The sequence below is a fragment of the Mustela erminea genome, chromosome 5, assembly GCF_009829155.1.
Source record: "Mustela erminea isolate mMusErm1 chromosome 5, mMusErm1.Pri, whole genome shotgun sequence".
NCBI lineage: Eukaryota > Metazoa > Chordata > Mammalia > Carnivora > Mustelidae > Mustela > Mustela erminea.
This window is the reverse complement of record NC_045618.1, coordinates 117,928,516-117,949,489: the sequence shown is the minus strand read 5'-3', so window position 1 is coordinate 117,949,489 and position 20,974 is coordinate 117,928,516. Positions and strand designations below refer to the sequence as shown.

General features: G+C 53.5%; 1 protein-coding gene across 7 annotated transcripts in view; it reads right to left on the bottom strand.

The window, feature by feature from the left end:
- Positions 1 to 20,974, bottom strand: part of CCDC88C (coiled-coil domain containing 88C) — a 124,530-nt gene that overhangs the window by 8,865 nt on the left and 94,691 nt on the right. For 6 of the 7 annotated variants that reach the window (XM_032344659.1, XM_032344660.1, XM_032344664.1 and 3 more), the window contains 8 exons: positions 19,365 to 19,642; positions 16,475 to 16,618; positions 13,831 to 14,017; positions 12,070 to 12,215; positions 10,506 to 10,595; positions 8,952 to 9,187; positions 4,004 to 4,192; positions 974 to 1,039 (listed from right to left, as the gene is read on the bottom strand). In XM_032344659.1, coding sequence (XP_032200550.1) covers positions 974 to 1,039; positions 4,004 to 4,192; positions 8,952 to 9,187; positions 10,506 to 10,595; positions 12,070 to 12,215; positions 13,831 to 14,017; positions 16,475 to 16,618; positions 19,365 to 19,642 — 1,336 coding nt within the window. Of the gene's footprint in view, positions 1 to 973; positions 1,040 to 4,003; positions 4,193 to 6,188; positions 6,443 to 8,951; positions 9,188 to 10,505; positions 10,596 to 12,069; positions 12,216 to 13,830; positions 14,018 to 16,474; positions 16,619 to 19,364; positions 19,643 to 20,974 lie in introns of those variants that run through there. The other variant, XM_032344665.1, reaches the window with a different exon arrangement.

The following is a 20,974-nucleotide window of genomic DNA, read 5'->3' as shown; positions in this document are numbered from 1 at the left end:
TAACAGATCACGGGGAACAGAACCCCCGGGTGTGCTCCCCACACCTCGGTGTGAAGACGCAGGGCCTGTGCATTAAACGGTTCTGCCACAGAGCCTGTATTTTCTCACGCCAAGTGTGGTGTCTGTATCTATCCAACACCAGCATCACAGAAGGTTTAAGATAATGACTAGGGTAGGAGGGAGGCCTGCATGGCTCACTGGGTTAAACCTCTGCCTTTGGCTCAGTTCATGATCTCAGGGTCCTTGGATAGAGCCCTGCATCACTCTCTCTGCTCAGTGGGGAGCCCGCTTCCCCTTCTCTCTCTGCCTACTTGTGTTCACCGCCAAATAAATAAAATCTTTAAAAAACAAAACAAAACAAAACAAAAACAGAACTCACTGTGAGTTCTGAGGGTTTGTTTTTTTTTTTAAAGAATTATTTTTCCACCCTTCTATGATTTTTGTTTTTCAAAAATCATTAAAACGTAAAGCAGCTTTTAATTTTTGAGAAGGCTGGTATATAATTCACTGTTTCCCTTCTGCAGAAACTTACAATATAGCTAAGTCAAATGGCCGAATGCTTCTAACAATTTCTAAGACCACACACATCTCAGAGCTACTCTAGACAATTAAAATCCAAGTGAGAACAATGAGAGGCCTCCCTGCTGCCAGTGCGCCCAGTGGGGTCAGCAGAAAGTCCTAGCAAATCTCAGGGGCATTTTCAAGCAAGGGGAGTTGGAACCTGTGGAAGTGGGCTACTCTTAAGGTGGTGAGTTCCCTGTCATGGGAGGTATGGAAGCAGAACTCACATGCCCAGGCCCCTGGGGAGGATGGAAAGGAGCCTGGAGAAACTGTGGCCCTCTGCATTCCCATTCAACGCAACAACATCACGTCTACCTGTTTTCCACATGGGACTGAGCTCAAAAGAAAAGCGCTGCTGATGAAACCCAGTCTGAGATGCCGGGCCCAAGGGCGCGAGGCACTGAGCACTCACCGTACGGCCTGTGGTTGAACTCCAGCTCCAGGGATGGGTCACAGAGGCTGTCATCTGAATTATAGCCTATGGTGGAAGTAAGATCACTGGTTAAGATAGGGTTTTCTGGAACACTCTGAACAACTACAGACTCTTATTTAGGAAAAGTACATTTTTATTTGTCCTTTGACGGGACAATCCTGCTTCTAGAAATCAACTCTAGGGGTGGGGTGGTTGAAAGGATCGAGATGTGGGCATTTTCATTAGTATGGAGCTAGAAAAAGACTAAGGAAGATCTCCATGATATATGCCTGGGGGAAAAAAATCAAGGTGTGTAGATTTTGTTTATTTATTTATCATGGTTTTGCTTTTGAGTAGCCTCCACACCCAATGTGGAACCCAACGTGGGGCTTGAACTCATGACTCTGAAATCAAGACCTGAGCTGAGATTAAGAGTCAGATGCTTAACCTACTGAGTCACCCAGGTGCCCCTATTTTGGTTTATTTTTACAGAAAGAAATACCGGGAGTATAAACAAGGGACTAAGAAAAAGGCTTATCCAGAGGGTGTTTTGGGGAATGGAGTTGTGGGGACCAAGGGGGAGGGGGGCACCGAGTATACCTTTTCATGTAATTCAGGTTTTCGAATATTTCTGGTTTGGTTATTTTACACATTAAAACACAGAGGGTTTGGTTATTTTACACATTAAAACACACAGGGTTTAATTTACAAAGAAAAAAGTCTAAAACTAAAAACAGGAACAAAGCTTACTGTGTCAAGCTGTTAATGTTATCAGAGAGAAACACTGATCTGCAGTGAATTTTTAATGTAAAACTCTGTGAGAGCATCCTTAGTGAGATACAATCCAAGGACTAAAAAGAACTACAAAGAAAACATTGCTTGCTGGGACGCCTGGGTGGCTCAGTTGGTTAAGCAGCTGCCTTCGGCTCAGGTCATGATCCCAGCGTCCTGGGATCGAGTCTCACATCGGGCTCCTTGCTCCGCAGGGAGCCTGCTTCTCCCTCTGACTCTGCCTTCCACTCTGTCTGCCTGTGCTCGCTCTCGCTCTCTCTCTCTCTGACAAATAAATAAATAAAATCTTTAAAAAAAAAAAAAAAAAGAAAACATTGCTTGCTGAATTTATGGTGACTAGTAGCACTGGTAGGATTACTTTTTAAACCATTATTGCAGGGATGCCTGGGTGGCTCAGTGGGTTAAAGCCTCTGCCTTTGGCTCAGGTCATGATCTCAGCGTCCTGGGATCGAGCCCTGCATTGGACTCTCTGCTCAGCAGGGAGCCTGCTTCCCCTCTCTCTCTGCCTGCCTCTCTGCCTACTTGTGATCTCTGTCTGTCAAATGAATAAATAAAATCTTTAAAAAAAAATAAGCCATTATTGCATATTTTCAGGGGAAAAAATGTTTCAGGAGACAGGCATTCTGTAAAGCAAAGGACATGCAAATGTGAAATCCTGGAATGTTAAATCTGTATTGGAAACTGACACAAACCAGTAATATATTTCTCTCTTCCTTTAAGGAAAGGGCCTAGAAACAAAGGCAACTCCACAGGGCCCAGATCCTGTTAAATTCTGCCCTCAAAGAAACCAGAATGACTTAAAAAACGGCTGATTCTAAGGGGGTTTCCTTCCACTGAAGCTGGCTATGTGCCCACTGGACGTGAACGTGGGAGTGTGAGAATGGGCTGCTGGGAAATCGCGTGGCCACGGCAGGGTCTGCAGCGGTGACTGACTTTCCCATGGGCTCTGTAGGTGTAGGAACAGCCAGAGGTGTTTCTAGGCTCAGACTCTGGTTTAGGAACAGGACCTAGGCTGACACAGTCCGTGGGTTAGTCTGAAGGGCTGGTCCTTGAGCCACATGGGCCGCTAAAGTCCAGGGGGAGATGGGAGTCCCCAGCCCCCACCCGGAGACCAGACAGAGCTTCTGTACCCCAAGCCCAGAGAGAAGGGGGAGGGGAAATGCCAACTGTCCGTCCCAGCTGCTACATGGCCCCATTCCCCTAACCCCCAGCAGCGAGCGACTTGCTGCTTCCAGGGTCAAGCTGGGAGCAGAGTAGGCCTGCGTGGCCGCCCTGTGCTTGCTCCTCTCCTCTTCCCAGGGGCACGCCGAGGGCGGAGACCCTGTGCACTCTACCTGTCAAAACAAGACTCTGCGCAGCCCGGTTTCAGGAGTCGAGTTGGGGGATGCGATGATGAAATGCAATCGCCCTTCCCAGTTCTGACTCCCGACACCCGAGAGGCACCCCTCCCGGCTCCACCAGCTGTGGCTTCAGATACGCTCATGTCTCTAGTTACACGAGGCATGTCTTTTTTAGTCTGAGGCTCGATCTTCCTTTCTGTTCGCATATTTTAGATTTCCAAGTGCCCTTCCCTTCACTGCTCTCCCTTATGCCAATGACAGACACTGCACAGTGGCCATTTCTGTGCTGCATGTCGGGTGACTCTGTGGTCCCACACTCGTTTGGGTCACTGCTGTTGGATGTCCGGGGAGTCCCTGAACTTTCAGAGGCTTCACTTGACAAGATCTGACTGAGCCGCTCTTGTGGGGAATTCCTCAGGCTTATCAGATCGATTGAAGAACACTTGAACCTCATGTCTGAAGGTGCGACCAGGCACGGCAGCTGGCCCCTGGGAGAGGCTGGCTGTGTAAACCCTTCCCCGGATCCCCTTGTTCTCAGCAAAGGAGCCCTGCTTCCCGCTCCCCCAAGCCACCTCCAGGTTCAGAGACACGTCATGTCTCCTCCACAGAGAATAAGCCTCCAAACTCCTACCAACATGGGTTAGGGCGTTGCCTGCTTTTAACCCAAACTGTGGTTCACGTCCCTTCTGGAGCTACTTGGTGCCACCAATTCCCGAACGGGGGTGGTGAGAGCGGCTTAGGATTGGGCTGCTAGTGGGTGAGGTTGTCCGCCCCAAGCCACATGGCTGATGGGCCGAAGCTGGGTCTATGGGACGGCAAAGCAGGTCTACAGCCTCAGCGGCCTGCTGACCACCTGTCTCTGCAAGCCTGGGGTCTTCGGGAAGGACCTGTGACTCACCTTTGGTGCGGCCTGGGTGCCGGGAGAGGGAGGTGGAGCTGGAAGGGGTTGTAGTGATGGCTGAGGTTGAATAGGTCCGGGAGCTCAGCTCCGAGGGCCAGAGCTTCACGGCCGGGTCAGCGGAGGCATCCGTGCGGTCAAGGCTGCCTCTGTGCGGGGACCCTTGCTTTGGTTTTAGGTCCCCAGGGCCTGGGGCAGAGAAGGACATTGAGAAATAGAGTGGCACAATCCTGTGTAAGGCTGGGCTGCCACACTGAGGCCTAGAAGCAGGGGCACCGGGTGTGCACGGACCACAAGAACAGAAGCTGGGCTGCAGTGCTGACAGGAGGTCGGTCCCTGGCTATGGGCCTGTGGTGGGGGGTGGGAGCAGAGAGGCTGGCCCCGGATCCACGCATGGGTCAGACTGGGGACCCTGAAAGGACGGGACAGGAGGACTCAGGAGGAGGAACCAGCTGTTGCCAGAAGGCCACCACATGAGCTGTGGGCACGTGTGTAACTCGGATACCCGATTATAAATGATCTTGATGAAGTCTGCTCAGGGTTTCACCAGGCCTGCAGCCAACGTCCTGGAGGTCCAGGATGGATGGACAGACATGCATCCTGCCAACTGGCTTCATTTAGGATTTGAGAAAGCAGCTTACCCTTTCAGCAGCTTACCCACTTAAGAAGTCTGAATCTCTGTATGAGTGACTTTTTCCATTTCTTGTTCTCGTCTGCAATCACTACATTATCTACCCTGAACACATACTCCCATTAAAACAATTTTTTTTCTGTAAAAACATTAAAAAAAGAAAACAAAAAACTCTCCCACTGCCTAGTAGTAGGAATGGGGCCAGGCTCTCTCAATGGAAGGTACGTGTGCGGCCGGAGCCTAGAGCATGAGGTCAGCACTCTTTCACACAAAGTCCCCCTCCAGGCACCCCAAGGCTGGGACCCGGTGCCACGACCTCTTACGGGGCTGATCCTGCCGGCCCTTCAGCCTCTCGGGGGTCTGCACTCCCTGGGACGTTTTCAATGCCCAAATCGTACAACTTGAAACCAAGGCAAAATTTGGATTCTAGAAGATACCCTTGATGAGAAGCAAGATTCAAGTCTGGAGGAATGAGTCGGGACAAGCATCCAACAGGTGCAGTTAAAATGAGGAGTGGATGGGAGGCGGAGGGGGGCAGACAGCACGGATGGCAGAGAAACAGGATGAGGCCGACAGCATGCTGGCGAGACAGGGCCCCTGAGGACTGGGGCCATGGGGGCCCAGAGTCCCCGAGGCAAAGCGTGTGACAGGAAGCCAATGCCACATCAACCGTCTTCAACGGCTTAATAGGTATGTATCTGTCCGTACAGTTACTTTGTTTTTGTGGTGACACTGGTTTCTCACTGTCAGCACTGCTAACAATCTCTCCCTTGAATTTAAAATAAATTTAGGTGATAACAGTGAGTCAATTCAAGCCAAAACATGTACGTGAACCACACAGGTGGACACAAAGATGTGGCAAAACTCAGAAGACGGCATGAGAACGACAGCAGACAGCAGACAGCGCAGTAGCTAAAGGCCTCTATCGACCAGCGTTACCCCTGCTCGGGGCGTGAGCGGCGTGTGGATGGGCTTTCTGTCCGAGACCGTCTAACATCCATGTCCAAGAGGTCGTAAAACTTCATTCTGGGCTGACCTCTGGCTTGGCAACATCGATCCAATTATACAAACTGCTGGAACACAGCCATAAATCCTTTGGGACCCAGAGCACGTCTACAAAGGGCCTTGACAGCAAGGCCCTCTGATGGAGGAAGAGGAAAGGACAGCAGCTTTAAATTCAGCTGCTTAGAAGCAAGTCTTCAAAAAAATACAAAAATACAAAAATCTCACTTGACAGAGGCCGTCTATTTTAGGAAGCAAAGCAACAACTGACCAGTTCTGCTTCACACATGGGCGCGACATAGGGCTGCGGGTGCGAGCGTGGGGGGGCGGCACACGGCCGCCGGACTTACTTAGCACGGACATCCTGGCCCACGGACCTGTGCGTGGATGTCCCGAGGCTCCCTACAACTGTGCTGTGCTGCAGAAATGGTCCAGAGGGTGTGACAACTCATCTTCTCTTTTGAAATCAGAATCCACGCTGGCTACTTTAAACTTGGCTTGGAATTGGGATCAGGAGGAGGAGTCCACTGGGGTCATCAGGCCTTTAGGTACTTTTTTTTTTTTTTTTTTTTGGTTTGTTTGGAGTTCAGAAATGAAGGAGGATGATGCATGATGAAAACACATGATAAAGGAAAAGGATTAGAAATCCCCAATTTCTGAAAAAGGGACAGGTTCGTTAGGAGAGGATGGGATGTCAGAGGAAGACCAGAACCGCAGGCGTTTAGAGAGAGTCGGATGGGCCGTTGGAGACTTGTCTTTGTCTTTGCTTTTGCTTCTCAAAAAGGGACTCTTTTTGCGCTGAGTTGCTAAATGGTTATTCCCCGGATAACCCAAGAGAGGAAGGGAAAAAAAAAAAAAACAATAAATGAATGAAATGAATAATACAGCAAACGGCTCTAAATTAGCTCAACGCAGGCAGGAGGTCAGAATCCTGTCCGACCCAGGAAACACGGGAACAATACCCAGGACAAGCCCAGAATCAGGACGTGGTGAATCGTTTATGCTCTGACTCAATGTGACCAATGCAGGGGCGTCTTAGTGCCAACGCTTCTCTCTGCACAGGAGGAGAACTGTGTATCGCTCAAGGAGCCGAGGGCTGAGACTTTTTTCAATTTTGACGTGTTAAATGATTAAAGGAGGATGTTTATTAATTTAGGACCCGGCTTCTCTTACTCATCCATTTTAATGACAGGCCCCCTGACGCTCTGGGGCACGCTCCACTCCCATTCCTATTCAAGGGCCCAGGAAACACCTCACGGTGCGTTTCTGGCCTGATGGCACGAGAGGGCGGTCTACTGAAGCACTCACCAATAATTCTGTGCATCTCAACCTCTTCTGACGGGACAAGTTTCAAAATAATGAAAATACCTCTTTTTGCGTCCCCCAACCCCACACCACCAAGAATCGTTTCCTTTAAAACCTCCTGCACACCCTCTACTCCAGTCCTGTACTTCATGGATGGTCAGAGCCCTCAGCCGTACTTTCTAAACACGACGCATATGGACACAGCAGGGCCAATGGATTTCTGATTTAGGATCGGGGAGGATGCCACCGCCTTGCTTATTTCTGCCGCCACAGCGCCACCTGGTGGTCGGTGCTCGCGCCACAGAACAAGGGGCCCCAGGCTCTGGGGCTTTACCTGCACATGCTGGTGAAGAGCTCCAGCCCCGCCGCCCCGCGTGGGCATCCCAGTTCTGCCAGTGATTACACTGGCAAGTGTTTAACATCTCGTCAAGACTCCCTTCGCAGGGATGATTAATCGTGCCCACCTCAGGGGGCAGTTAGAACTCCGGCAGCCAGGTAACGCGTGTCAGTCAGCTAAAAGGAGCCCGGAAGGGACGCCCAGTACGTGCATAGCTGCTGCTGCTGTGAAGGGTTTTCCCTGACTTGCTCGTCCGTGGGCTGGCACAACAGCCTGGACCAGTCGAGTACTTTTTTTCCTCCCCAAGGTTTCCTAGCTCATTAGGCCGATGGTAGTTAATCAAGTCAGTTTAGAGAATAACACAAGTGGAGGGCATGAAGGCCAACAACTCTAAAGAGCCGACGGGAAAACCCGAGGCGAGAGCACCCAGCTAGACAGAAACAAGGTTCAGCCTCATCATCGCTCAGTGGCTCCGGAGCCCTTTCCCTAAGTTAGTCTCAGGCATTCGTCCCCACGTGTGTGCACAGGCACGCTTTCTCCTCTGCATTCGAAAGTGACGCAACAGGACCCACTGAATGGTGCCCCCAAAAGGCTTGTGCCCACGTCACACTCACGGGACAGCCTGTTACCACCTGCCCTGAGCACTGTCACATCAGCCTGCAGGGGCACAGGGCTCTCAGGCCTAGGCCTGGTCTTCAGAAAGTTCCAGCATCCTTCATAAAAATTTAAATTGCTCAGGGTGCACGCTCGGCAGGTTTAGGGGCAAAGGTTCCATAAACTAATATTTAAAAAGTAAAGTTGAAAACTTAACAATGTTTCTGGCAATTTCTGTGTTTAGTTGTTTCTGAGGTACACATTTTCCCCCATTCCTTCACATCTCCGCAATCCGGACACAGCTCTGATGGGTCTGATGGTCACCGCTGGCCAGGTGGGGCCTCTGACGGAGCGGTCACAGGTGCACCCCAGGTACTGTGCTCCTGCATTCTCCGTGTGTCTGTGCACAACAATCTGAGTCTGTAGAAGAGCCCTCTAACCAGAGTGTAACACAACCATGAACTCCTCAGGCTGCCTGTGTTTCTCCCGGCGGTATAGATAGCAATTACACAGTGTACCGCTGACAGCCTCTCAGATTAGAGGAAATACACCACATAGGACTAGGAATCCATGTCAGAACTTCTGGCAAACTCCAGAACACAGCCGTAAGTACAAAGGTAGGCAGGACTCCATGGCTGGGAGGACTCAGGAATTCCTGAAGATCCCGTGTATGCAGAGAAGGGATTAAATGCACCTGGGATCTCCCTCCAGAAACAGCTGCCTCTGACCCTTTGACACACACAGCCCCGAAACACACAGCCCTGAGCCCGTCTCCGCTGCACCTGCGTCACCATCGGCCCGGGACGCTACCACGGCTTACGTGACGTGGGACGCTTCTCGTTCTAAAATAACAAAACCGTCACAGGACGAAGCTGCCGATGTGAATTTGTATTCTCTACTGGGCTGCAAACCTAGGCAAGGAGGCAGATCTGTGTGCAAGCAACACGCCCTCTTCATGCTCCTACAGGCACGCGTGCGACACCCACACTCTGTCTCTCGTCCTGCCCCATCCAGGCAGAGCCCTTCCGAGCACTCATCCCCCTCCTTCGCCCAACGGCAGCCTGGTCAGCCGCTCCTACCTTTCCCCACGGGCCCGTTGAGGGTGTCCCGCTCTTCTGTACTATTGGAGCCAGACGGGGTGGCCTCGGGGTTCTCTGGCTGCAATCTGAGGGCCTGAGGAGATGGCGAGGCCGGGTCTGGAGACTCCACCTGCCAAGGAGGGCTCTCTGCGGTGGACTTCAGTCGTTCTCTGGAACCTTCTTTCTTTGGTTTGATGAGTTTGACTAAGGCTTTGGCGCCAATCCAGTGGTTCTTCCTAGTGAGAAGCAGACTGTTAGGAGGACACAACCGACCCTCGATGCCACTCCAGCAGGTCACGGGGTGCCCTGACGTGAGCCGGGCTTTCTATCATAAGCCCTTAATTTGGGGTTCAGAATGATGGCGCTCCTTGCCATGGTCACTGGATTTGGGGAGCAGGGATGGTAGAAGTGCACACCGTGGCGGAAATCCACACTAGCCTCTTGGGGAAACAGAACTTCAAACATGGTGTCAACTTCCAACTCTTGATTATCTGTGCGAAACAAAGCCCCACCCGTGGGCGATTTTTCGGTCAAAATGCCATTTTGGGACTGTGTCACAGACCTCCTTGTTTTCTGCTGAAGTTAATAGCAAGTGGGATAAACTGACATTCTTCAACCAGTCCCAGGCACGAAGGAGCCTGGGAGAGGAGGGGAGGGGAGGGAAGAGTGGGCTGTTTAAATGAAAACCAGCGAATTTCAAGAGTAAGCGACAGAGTTGCAGCCGATGGGAAATGCGGGCATTCTGATATCACCAAAAAAGTTATCTCTGAAAGTAGATAGTACTGCGTTTGCACAAAGCACTGGGTCTCATCTGGGCCTCCATTTCTGCCAGACAGAGGGAAGAGGACCGAGGTTCAGAAAATCTGTGGTTCACCAGAGAACCTTACAGATTCACGGTGATCCTAACTTTGAGGCTGGGCTGGGTTGGGTTGGGACTCGGAATAAGACTGGCTCCTGGGGCTCAGGCCTGGTCCAGGGGAAGGCCTCCCGCAGGAGGCTGGCACTCCACAGAGACTGGGCCGGCCCCACCACCAGGGGGCTGCTACTCCCTGGAGAAAGGACTGAGTTTGTGAACCCACCCTGGGGTTCAGGGAGTCCAGAGGCATCTGTGTGAGGCCCAGAGGTTCCCGTGTTTAAAGGGTATGGGTACACCAGCTTCCGTCCCCCAAACAGGAATGTGATTTCCAATGTCTTGTTAAATCGTGAGACAGAATCTTATATGGCCACGGTTCTGTCCCACTTCAATGGCTCCCAAACCACAGACTCTCCACTCCCCCTTGCCAAGGGCTGTGTCTAAATTAAGCCCTTGTCTCGTCAGGGTCAGCTGGCATCCGCTGACCCTCCCAGGACAAGCTGGAAGACAGAGGGTGAGACTGAAAATCTAACTCCTTCAGTCCCAGGGGAGGCCTGCAACAGCGAGGGCCTCCACAGAGCAGGAGGCACGGTCCCTGCAGGCCGGGCGCCGCTCTAGGTGGGAGCGCGCGTTCCACTCCACTCGTGCACGAGGAAGGGCTCTGCTCTGGGCTTACGTGCCTGACACATGAATCAACTCACTTCTTTGGAGCAGGATCGTAGAACTTGTACTGATCCATGATCTTTTCTTCCAGTTTCTCTTTATGCCTCCGCAAGGCATTTAATTTGTCTCTGTGAAGAGAAAGGGAAGGGGGTTCTCAATCCCATTTTAAATAAAATAGCATGAATTCATCCGCCCAGCCCAGGACCTTTTCTGGGATTTGGACGTCATCGTGTTCATGACCATCATGACCATGAAGTCGGGGATGTGTGCGCGGAAACGTCTGGCATGGGTCCGGGAACCCGGGTACCCTGCAGAGTTGTGCTAGAACACTCAGGGACAGGGTGCAAGTCAACTCAAGCAAAACCCTCACCATCTAAAACTGAAGTACTTCTAGAAGCCCCAAGGATTTGCCAGCCAGGTCGTTCACAACACTGGGCATGTGGGGTCGGACACAGGGCTTGTGTACTAGCAACAGCTGTGGTGAGGGGGAGAGGTGTGCCCTCAGGGTGCTGGGTGGGCATCAAGGTCAAGAGAGTCAGCTCTGCAAAGGCAGACCTCTGACCCAGACCCGCTCTGACCCTGGGTTTCTGATGACCTTCCCATGGGAGCAAACTTGAAAGCTTTGGTGGGCCAGACCGAGGAGATAAGGCGCAAAGCAGGCCTGGAAGGAGCAGGGGGTGGGGTGGGGACAGTAGCCCCAGCAGCTGGCTGCCAGGCAGGCTTGCGCGAGGCCTATAGGGCAGAACTGCCAGTTTTTTCAGAGAAGCCAGGACACCGCAGTTACTGAGCCAAATTTGTAAATGTTGGGAACCAGTTCACGTTTTCAGAAACATGGAAAGGATCAAGACACTTCTGGACCCCAGGCCTTGCGGTGCTTCTGCATTACCTCAGGGAGTCATGGGGGTTAGAGCCCTCAATCCGCCTTGCCCACAGGCCGCCAGGAAAAGGAGGACTCTGAACCAGAGGCGAGGGCTTGGGCCCCTCTGCTGTGAGGCTGGCGGGGTTCCACCCGAACTGAGTGCCGAACCAGCAGTACACAAATGCCTCCATGAAGAATGACAGCTTTGTGAGCCTCCCGTTTGAGTTCTTTCCCTGAGATCCTGCTTGTTGGCACCGTCCTGTTTTGTTTTGTTTTGTTTTTAAAGATTTATTTATTTGACAGAGATCACAAGCAGGCAGAGAGAGGAAGGGAAGCAGGCTCCCCACTGAGCAGAGAGCCCCCTGCAGGGCTCGATCCCAGGACCCTGGAAACATGACCTGAGCTGAAGGCAGAGGCTTTAACCCACCGAGCCACCCAGGCACCCCGGCACAGTCCTGTTTTTACAAGGGAGCTTATATTCCAAAAGCAGATTCCGAAGCTTCTGGCAGTAGGCACTGCCTCTGAACAGCAAACTAGAGCCAACCTCCACAGGTGCACAAGCCCAGACCCATTCCAGAGACGACAAGAGAAGGACGTACTGGTGAGATGGACTGTCCCTGTGCCCTCGGGACACCAACGGGCCCAAGGGCCGTGCCTTGCCCAGAATGTCACAGGTCCTGGCATGGGCCCAGGGAAGCCAGAGCCCCTCGGTCTACAGGCATCGCTCGCACACACATCCTTACATGTACTGCTTCTGCTCCTCATGGTACTGCTCCTTACTCTCCAAGTTCTGCTCCAGGAGCAGCTGGTTCTGCTGGCTCAGCAGCTGGATCTGGCTCAGCAGGTGATGATTCTCTTCCTCCAGGTTCCCCTTGAGACGGGACAGCAGCTAAAACACACATCAGCGTGTCAAACAGTGTGCGACCCCAGGGTTCCACCACTGGGAACCCGGCTTCCAGGGCAAGGTCACGCGCAGAGACGTGCTTCTCTCCTCGGCCTGTGAGAACCTGCAAGGACCGAGTGTGCCACCGGCCCAGGGACAGCCGGATCCCCACCTGCCCCACCCCAGCTGGCAGCCATCAGACACATGAGGCCACGGAGCACTGCAAATGTAGCTGGTCTGAGCGGCGACATGCCGAAATAAATAAGGATTCCGAAGACTTCATAGTAATAAAGAAGGGAACTAAAATATCTCAGTAAGGGTTTTGGGGGGGGTCACACTTCAAAATGGTATTTTAGATATGTTGGCTAGAAAGAGTAGATGATTAAAATGAGTCCTCCTCCCCCCACTTTTCACTTTTTTTTACGTGGTTACTAGAAAACATTAACTCGGGTTTGTGGCCATATTTCTATGGGGCAGCTCTGCTCTGGGCGAGGGCTGGCACACCTCTTCTGTGAAGGGCCCAGAACTAAGTATTTCAGGCTTCCCGGCTGGGCGGGGGTGTCTGTGGCAGTGTTCCCACTCGGCCGCCACCACCACTGGAAACAGCCACGGATGGCACACAGAGACGGGTGCGGCTACGTCCCCATCCCAGACACTTAAATTTCTGATCATTTCCACTTGCCACAAGCTATCGTTTGGGAGAATCTCCCCACCACTAAAACTGTACACAGCAGTCTTAGGTCACAGCTGTCCAAGAACAGGCAGCAGGCTAGATGCAACCCTTGGCTGATTTGCCGGCTCTTGCCCCAGAGTACCGTCATGGAGATGCAGCAGGAACATCCCAAGCCTGGGCCTCAGACAGCCTCGAGGGTCCGGCCCCCAACCTCTTCCACGAACCCCATGCCCCAGCCCCAGCAAAGAGGGGACCAGAGGCAGCTGTGTACCCTGGGCCTCGGTTTCCTCAGCTGTGATGTCCCATTGGGCTACCAGGAGCTCGAAGGACAAGGCCTCCGAGAGGGTCTCTGGAGAAATGAGAGCCAAGAGGAGCTGTGTCCCAGGGACGCTGCTGTCCTTGGGGCCTCTTGAAGGGGGATGGGACCACGCTGCTCTTGCCGGCTCGACCCTCTTTGCCTTTCTTATCTGTCCTGGGATCTGCTCATGATCTCATCTGAGATGGTTCTGCTGCTTAAGAAGACAAATTTCCCACCTAGCGCACCACACAGGACTGCTCTGCCTCTCTGGAAACCGGGGCACCCCCGAGCTGTCCCGGGAGCCGGAGTCAGAGTCAGCCACCCACGCCACTTCTCTAGAACAGCGTGGACACAGAACTGCAAAGGTGAAAGAGTGGTAGGGCTGGATTTGCCAGCTTGGAGCGGTGGGACTGGATAGGAGACTGCCCCGCTGCTCCTACGCGCTTCCCCGAACTTGCGAGAAGCAAAGGGCAGCTGGACAGGTGCTTTCTGACACATCCCTGCCCACCAGGGTGGCTGTCTCCCTCTCTAATGCCTCCGTTCCATCCTGGCCCCTGGGCCACCCCCCACACAGTCTTGGAGCGCCAGCGCCAGCAAGGACCCACCAGCACCCCGGGCCCGGGGCTCTCGGCCGTGTCCCAAGGCCTCACCTCGCAGTGGTTGTCCAGCTTGGTCAGCGAGATGTCCATGCTCTGGTGCTGCCCCTTCAGCTCGTCGAACCGCGCCTGCCAGCGGCTCAGCTCCAGCTGGGAGTTGTTCAGGGATGTCTTCAGCTCCTTGGCGTGGGCGTGCAGCTCCTCGTACTCCCCTCTCAGCTGCTGGTGCAGGAAATTGACCCTGGGGGTGGAGAGCCACAGGCCAAAGGCTGGAGGGCACGGCAGGCTCCGTCCCCGCTGGACACCCTGACCCAGAACGACAGCCTCTCTGGGCCTCAGTTTTTCCCATGTGTAAAATGAGGGAGCTGAACAGAATGAGCAGTTTTCAAACTGTGCTCCTTGGGGGTTCTCTGAGGGTCCCCCTAGTGCCTCATGCTGGGCTGGGGGAGACAGAGTGGGCAGGCTCAGACAGGTGCCCCAACACAGCCTCACCGTCATGCTCTCTTACATTTCACGCTTTGGCCTATCCCCATGCGTACTTGGAAAAAAGAGTTTGGCTGTTAACTTTTTTTTTTTTTTTTTAAGAAACACTAAACCAGAATATTTTTGCCTTAAAATCATGTGTCTACTGGGGCGCCTGGGTGGCTCAGTGGGTTAAGCCGCTGCCTTCGGCTCAGGTCATGATCTCAGGGTCCTGGGATCCAGTCCCGCATCGGGCTCTCTGCTCAGCGGGGAGTCTGCTTCCTCTCTCTCTCTCTCTCTCTGCCTGCCTCTCTGCCTACTTGTGATCTCTCTCTGTCAAATAAATAAATAAAATATTTAAAAAAAAAAATCATGTGTCTACTTCTGGCTCTCCTTCCCAATTTCAAACTCTTTTCTAATTTCACCTCCTGAGATGAATAAAGTAGGAGATGCCAGAGTATTAGGGAAATCCACTAAAATTATCCTCATTGTCACTATCAACCAATCAGGGCTTCTTGGGGGAAGATTTGCATCCAAAGCTGAGACTACTAGAGGCCCACAGACTACGCCTGGACACAGATGTGCCTTGTTCGGCCTAAATGCTTCTTTGAAATGGGTCAGCGTGCCAACACTTAAAAACCTGAAGGCCTCACATCCACGCTCAAGGGTCCTATTTCTCTTAAGAAAAAAGCGTAAGACGAAAAAATAACCTGGAAAGCTCTAGGCCGGCTCTCCCTCCCCCATGGGCCCAGCCTCCCCAGGTCACTGGAGGCCCCCGCGTGTGTGGCCCCAGAGAACACTCGCACAAGGACTTGGAGAGGAAGCAGCTTCATACGGTCATGTCTTTGTGATGAGACAAGGCCTGATTCATGTCCTGACTCTGCCATTCACTAGAAGCACTAACTCTGAACAGGTAAGTTCATCCCTGAGCCTGTTTACTTAACTGTTATTAAAAAAAAGTTGGGGGGGTGCCTGGGTGGCTCAGTGGGTTAAAGCCTCTACCTTCAGCTCGGGTCATGATCCCAGGGTCCTGGGATGGAGCCCTGCATCAGGCTCTGTGCTCAGCAGGGAGCCTGCTTCCTCCTCTCTCTCTGCCTGCTTCTCTGCCTACTTGTGATCTCTGTCAAATAAATAAATAAAATCTTAAAGAAAAAAAAAAAGGTGGGGGGGTTGGGATACTGGTTGTACAGCAGAGACTTGTTAATCAAGGGAGTGATGCTCTAGGAAGACCATGTGATCACTGGACTGGTGGGAACTGAACCATGGCCTCTTGGGGAAACATAGGACAGGGTATATGTTCCTGCAAGCTCTGGTCACATTTTAGTCAAAGGATCACGACATCGCTTATTTAATTGGGGATTTTGTTTGAAAACCCCGTCAGGTAACATACGGCTACAGCACCGTAGCTCATGCCTGAACGGAGTTTCTCGAACGTGTAATTTTCCCAGACAGGAGCATAGTCTTGCACTAGGAGCCCTACACCACAATTCAGCCCTCCACTTGGGAGCTATTTTAAATGACTGTGGGGGCGCCTGGGTGGCTCAGTCGGTTAAGCATCTGCCTTTGGCTCAGGTCACGATCCCAGGGTCCTGGGATCGAGCCCAGCATTGAGCTCCCTGCTCAGCAGGGAGCCTGCTTCCTCCCTCTCACACTTCCCCTGCTCATGCTCTCTCTTGCACAAATAAATAAAATCTTTTAAAAAAAAAAAATAGCAAAACTGCCACCCAAAAGCGCAAAATTATAAAAACACCATGGCACCGAAGAGACTTCAAAAAGGATGCCTATTCATGGTATGAGAACTACAGTAAGAAGGCAGAGCACCCTTGTTTGCCCTCAGCCGGAGACGTGCACTCCAGGTCTCCCTGGGCACGTTGAGTGAAAGCACCTTCTCAGTATCAATCTGGGGGCGATTTTACCAAGGAGGTGAGTTCACAAATAGGGAATGTGTGAAGAATGAGCATCTACAGCGTGTCCTTCCTGAGATCGCCACGTGGCCTACATTAGAGGAGGGTCCCTGCTGGATACAAAGGCGCCATCCCCAGGTGTCACTTGGTCCCTTGGGTCCTTCCATCCCAGCCAGCAGCTAGAGTCCCCTCTCAGCCGGTGCCCCCCCAGCTGTGAACATGCCGGCCAGGGGGCCCTGCGGATCTCTTGCGGTGGGGCCAGGCAGGTCTAATGTGAAATCTGGGAGGGCAGCCGTCCTGCACAGGGGCACGGCGGGGTCCCGGGGGCTCACCTGTCCAGCTCTCCCCGCAGCCGCTGGTTCTCACCCACGGCCATGGCGCCCGTCCTCTGCTCCTGCTGCAGAGCCTCCCTCTCAGTGTTCAAAACCTTCTCCCGCTCGTCCAGCTCCGCCTTATGCTTCAGCATGTCCTCGTGCCTGTTGGAGGGGAACACACCTGTTGGGAGCTCGACTGGGGCCTTCCTTTCCTCTGGGGAACGAAGTCCCTGGAAGACTGGGAAACCTCCCACAGAAAACGGGGTTCCTCCGGCCGCCGCTCTCTGCAAAGTGGAGGGGGACAGGGCAGGGAACAGGCGGGGCCTCTTCTTGCCACCCGACAAGTCCGCACAGTCCCCTGGACTTCCTGTCGAAGCAGGAGCCCCTCCCTTGGCCACCTGGGCACACCGAGACACTCTTTTCTGCATTTGGACCGCTTTGCTTCGGGCGTTATAAATACTTACGAGGTGGCTCACCAAGCACAAACAGATCTAAAAGGAACCACAAAATAAACAGCTCCATTCCAGCAGGTAATCCCTCTTGACCAGGGGCTGGGTAAGCCTCCGCCCTCCTCCCCTTGGGAACCAAGTTTCCTTGTTCTTGGTCTGTCTCGGCTGCAGGGATAGAGGCTTGCCCGGCAGGGGCCCAGCAGCTGCCAGAGGCTTCCCGTGCACACACGTGTGTGAGCGCACACACATGCGCACACTCCCCCCCTTTCTCATGGGCCCTAACCACAGTCCTTTCCCTCCCTGATCTGCTCTGTTCCTTTTCCCCTTTCCTGCAGCCCCTGTCTCCGTGGTTCTGGCACAGCGGGCTCTGGAGGGCAGCAGAGCGCAGATGATGAGCCCAGGCTGTCCCTCCTCCCGCGCGGCATACATGCCCAGAGAGGACTCAGGATCCCCTTCTAGTCCAAGGCAGTGACTGATGCACCGCCTTTCAGCCGTCTGCTTTCAGGGAAACCCCTCTTTCCAGACCCCCTCCCTTGTCTGAGCTATTCACAATCGCAGACGGTCGGACCACGGTGTCCAATCAGTCTTCAGACCTCTACCCCTGGGCCCCGAGCACCCACGGCAGCCGTGCTCGAACCATCCTACTGCCGCTGGGAATCATCAGGGAGTGAAACTCAGAAACATGCTCAGGCAGCTATTCGAGGACAAACTTTCTCCTGGCCTTCAGCCCCAGGGTGGAGGCTGACCCACTGCGGACAGGTGTACGACTCGAAGTGGAGGCTCGGTCTAGCTCTTCAGGTGATGATAAGTCATCCAGGTTTGACAAATCAGGGCCATAGGCAGATGATTAGTGTTCCCCAAATTCTGCTTCCCTACTGTAATGGCTTAGAAAAGGGCCAGTGACCAGGGATAACTGTAACCATAAGTAACCACCAAAGGGCAGGACAGACGCTGGGCATCTTGCTCGCTAGTGAATCCCGGGTATGAGGCCGGGCACTCAGTACATCTTTCTAAGAGAATTAAGAAATAAGCATCTAATTTCAGAGCCATCACCCCCGTGTTCCAGGTACCTACATTCTCGAACTCCCAGCCCTGCTGCAGACCGACCAAAGGTGCCTCCAGCCACCTGCCCAGCCTGGGAAAACTCGAGTACTACAACAGTTCCGCCTGCTGTATTGACAAGGAACCAGACGGTAACCCACAGTCTCTCCTCCCTCAAGGCTGGTCCAAATTCCGCCTGCAAAAACCTTCCCCCTCTCATCAGACACTAAGAATACCATGAGGGGCTATCATAACCCGTAGGTGCCTGGTGAGCGGTGGGCATGGAGCTCATTCCAGAGCTCAGGGAATGCTGTGGGCTCCAATCGGGAGCAACCCTCCACGTCCAGATAGAGCACGTGCACATAGTACATGCTAAGTGTTGCATGAAGCCTGGGTGGGCTCCGGGGGAGTGAGGGCGGAGATACCTGGAAACAGAAGATGCTGATTTTGGCTTATTAGGGGCAGGTGCCCCAGCAGCCCCTAAAGGAAGGCAATCTGGGTGGGTAAAGCAGGTGTAGAGGAGCCCAGAGAGAGGCAAAAAGGAGGGAGCAGGTGAGTGAATAAATGAACGCCACCAGCTCTGTGCCCTCGGCGTCATCACGTGCCCTCACGAGGCTCCGCTGGCCCAGCAATGAAGGTGAGTCAAGGGAAAGAAATGCCAGCCTTTCTGCAGAGACACAGCTTCCTCCTGTGTCCCAGCCAGGTGCACCCCACCCCTCCCTCCCGCCACACCCCGGGTCCCACCACAGCTGCCTGGGTGCCGGGGCTATCGGGGGCCCATCCGGGGCAGGAGCTCAGGCAACACAAGCTGACCCAACAGACCCGACACCCAGGAGCCTGGGTTGTCAAGGGCGCCAAGTGAAGGTCTGTCCAATTCAGTACAGACAAATTTTAGATCAAGTAAGTAAAGGAGAGCTGGCAGGTATCGAGAGAGAGGGATGGCTAAAACGGACATGGTTTCACTCTACCGTTCTCTTCGCTTTCCACATATTCCAAAGCTGCCAAAGTTGAAGGCTGGAAAGCAAGGGTCCCACACCCAGACAGGGAAACGAAGCAAGTCACTGTGGGCTGGCAGCGGTGGGGAATGTCCTCTTTATGCCTGGTCTGGAGTGGAGTGGGGAGGCGGTGGGAGTCCTCAGGGCAGCAGGGCCCCCAAAGCTGGGTTTCCTTGAGCTGGGATTCGCCATGGTACCGCCTTCTCCACGTGGGGGGACCCTCCTGTCACTCAGGCTCCAGCTGCACACGCTCCCAATATTGGCTGAGAGTGACTCCGGATTTTACCCCTACCCTTCTGGAAAGTTCAGGGGTCCTGGGCAATGTGAAGCAGCGGGGCCAAGAGGGAAGGCAGGGGAGGGTCCCAGGCGGGGAGGTGACCCCCGGTGGCTGTGACCCCCTGCGGCCCCGACGCCCGCACGCACCTCTCTCGGAGCTCCCTGTGCTCCAGCTCCAGGTTGCGATGCAGCGTCTTGAGGCAGCTGTGCTGTCGGATGAGGGCCTCGTACTCCGACGACTGGCGCTCGTGCAGCGCGGCCAGATGCTCGTGGTCCTGCATCAGGGCCTCGTGGGCCGCCGCCAGCCGCTCCTGCTGCCGCAGCAGGTTCTCGTTCTCACTCTCCTTGGCCGTCTGCTGGTTCTGCAGCTGGGTGTACTGCGCGGTAAGCGCGGCGTTCTGGGAGCTCAGGGTGGAGTTCTCCACCTGCCGAGGGGGAGAAGGGGCGGACTCACAGAACCCACGTCCCCACGCACGGCCACTGCGCCAACTCAGGAGGCAGACATCAAGACCACGGGGACCCTCCAGGCAGGCGGCACCTGCCACCGGGACTGTCGTCTCTGAACTTTGGAACCCCTCTGGGGGATGGGGGCACAGCAGACCATCCCAGGTGGCTCTGTCTTGTGCTCCTCCCCACAGGTGACCTACTGGGGCAAGTTGCATCCTTTCTCTGGATAAGCTCCTTGGGCGCCCTCTCTTTGACCACTTTTAAAGGCCTACTTTTCTAGGACCCGTAGAAAATCAGGAACAAGAGAGAACACCTGGATACCACCAGCAGCCACCCTTACCGAACGGATGTTTACAGAACGACCGCCCAACAACTTCCAGACCCTCAGAAAACCGAGCAGGGAGTGCTACTTAACTCACTCTGGGACCGGAGAGACTGACTGCAAAACCAGACAGAGCCCTCCCCACCACCACCACCAAAACCAGGCACCGACACCCTATTTCATTATTTTTGTTTTAAGATTCATTTATTTATTTATTTGACAGACAGAGATCACAAGTAGGCAGAGAGGCAGGCCGAGAGAAAGAGGGGAAGCAGGCTCCCTGCTGAGCAGAGAGCCCAATGCAGGACTCGATCCCAGGACCCTGAGATCATGACCTGAGTCGAAGGCAGAAGCTTAACCCCCTGAGCCAACCAGGCGCCCCCATTTCGTTATTTTAAAAGAATAAACCCCAGCCCCTTTGCCAGATAGTTTCCTGCACACCATCCCGATCCAGGCTGCACATTTTCAAACACTTTTCTCACAAACAGCATTAATGAAGGATTAATTCATTTCCCCACAATCTGTCAACCATAAATAAAAACCAACATTCTCAACGAGGTGGCACGGGATGGGAGTTTTGCTAGAAGCTCTCAACAGCCTTGCAGCCACCTCACCCCCTGCTTCCCTCATGGAGACTCAAAATTCCCATCAGCTTAAAAAAGGCTCTGCCAGCATTTATAGTAAACAAACCTGGTTAACTCTGTTGCGCTCAATGCATCTGAGCCTAGGATCTCTTTCCAAGTCACTCCTAGTAAAATCTCAAGGAACAGACTTGGGAAAAACAGGCAACCCTGGAGGGCAGAGCACAGAAACCGAGTCGCCAGCCCTGCCGTCAGACGCACGGTGGTGGAGATGGCTGCGCACCTGTACCACCTTTTCCAGCACCCTGAGACCTGGCACCCCATGCACCCCATGGCACCCCATGCTCACAAAGAGTCTATGAAACACAAAACAGAACGGCACAGCCTCCCACGCGTGGCCTGGCTTC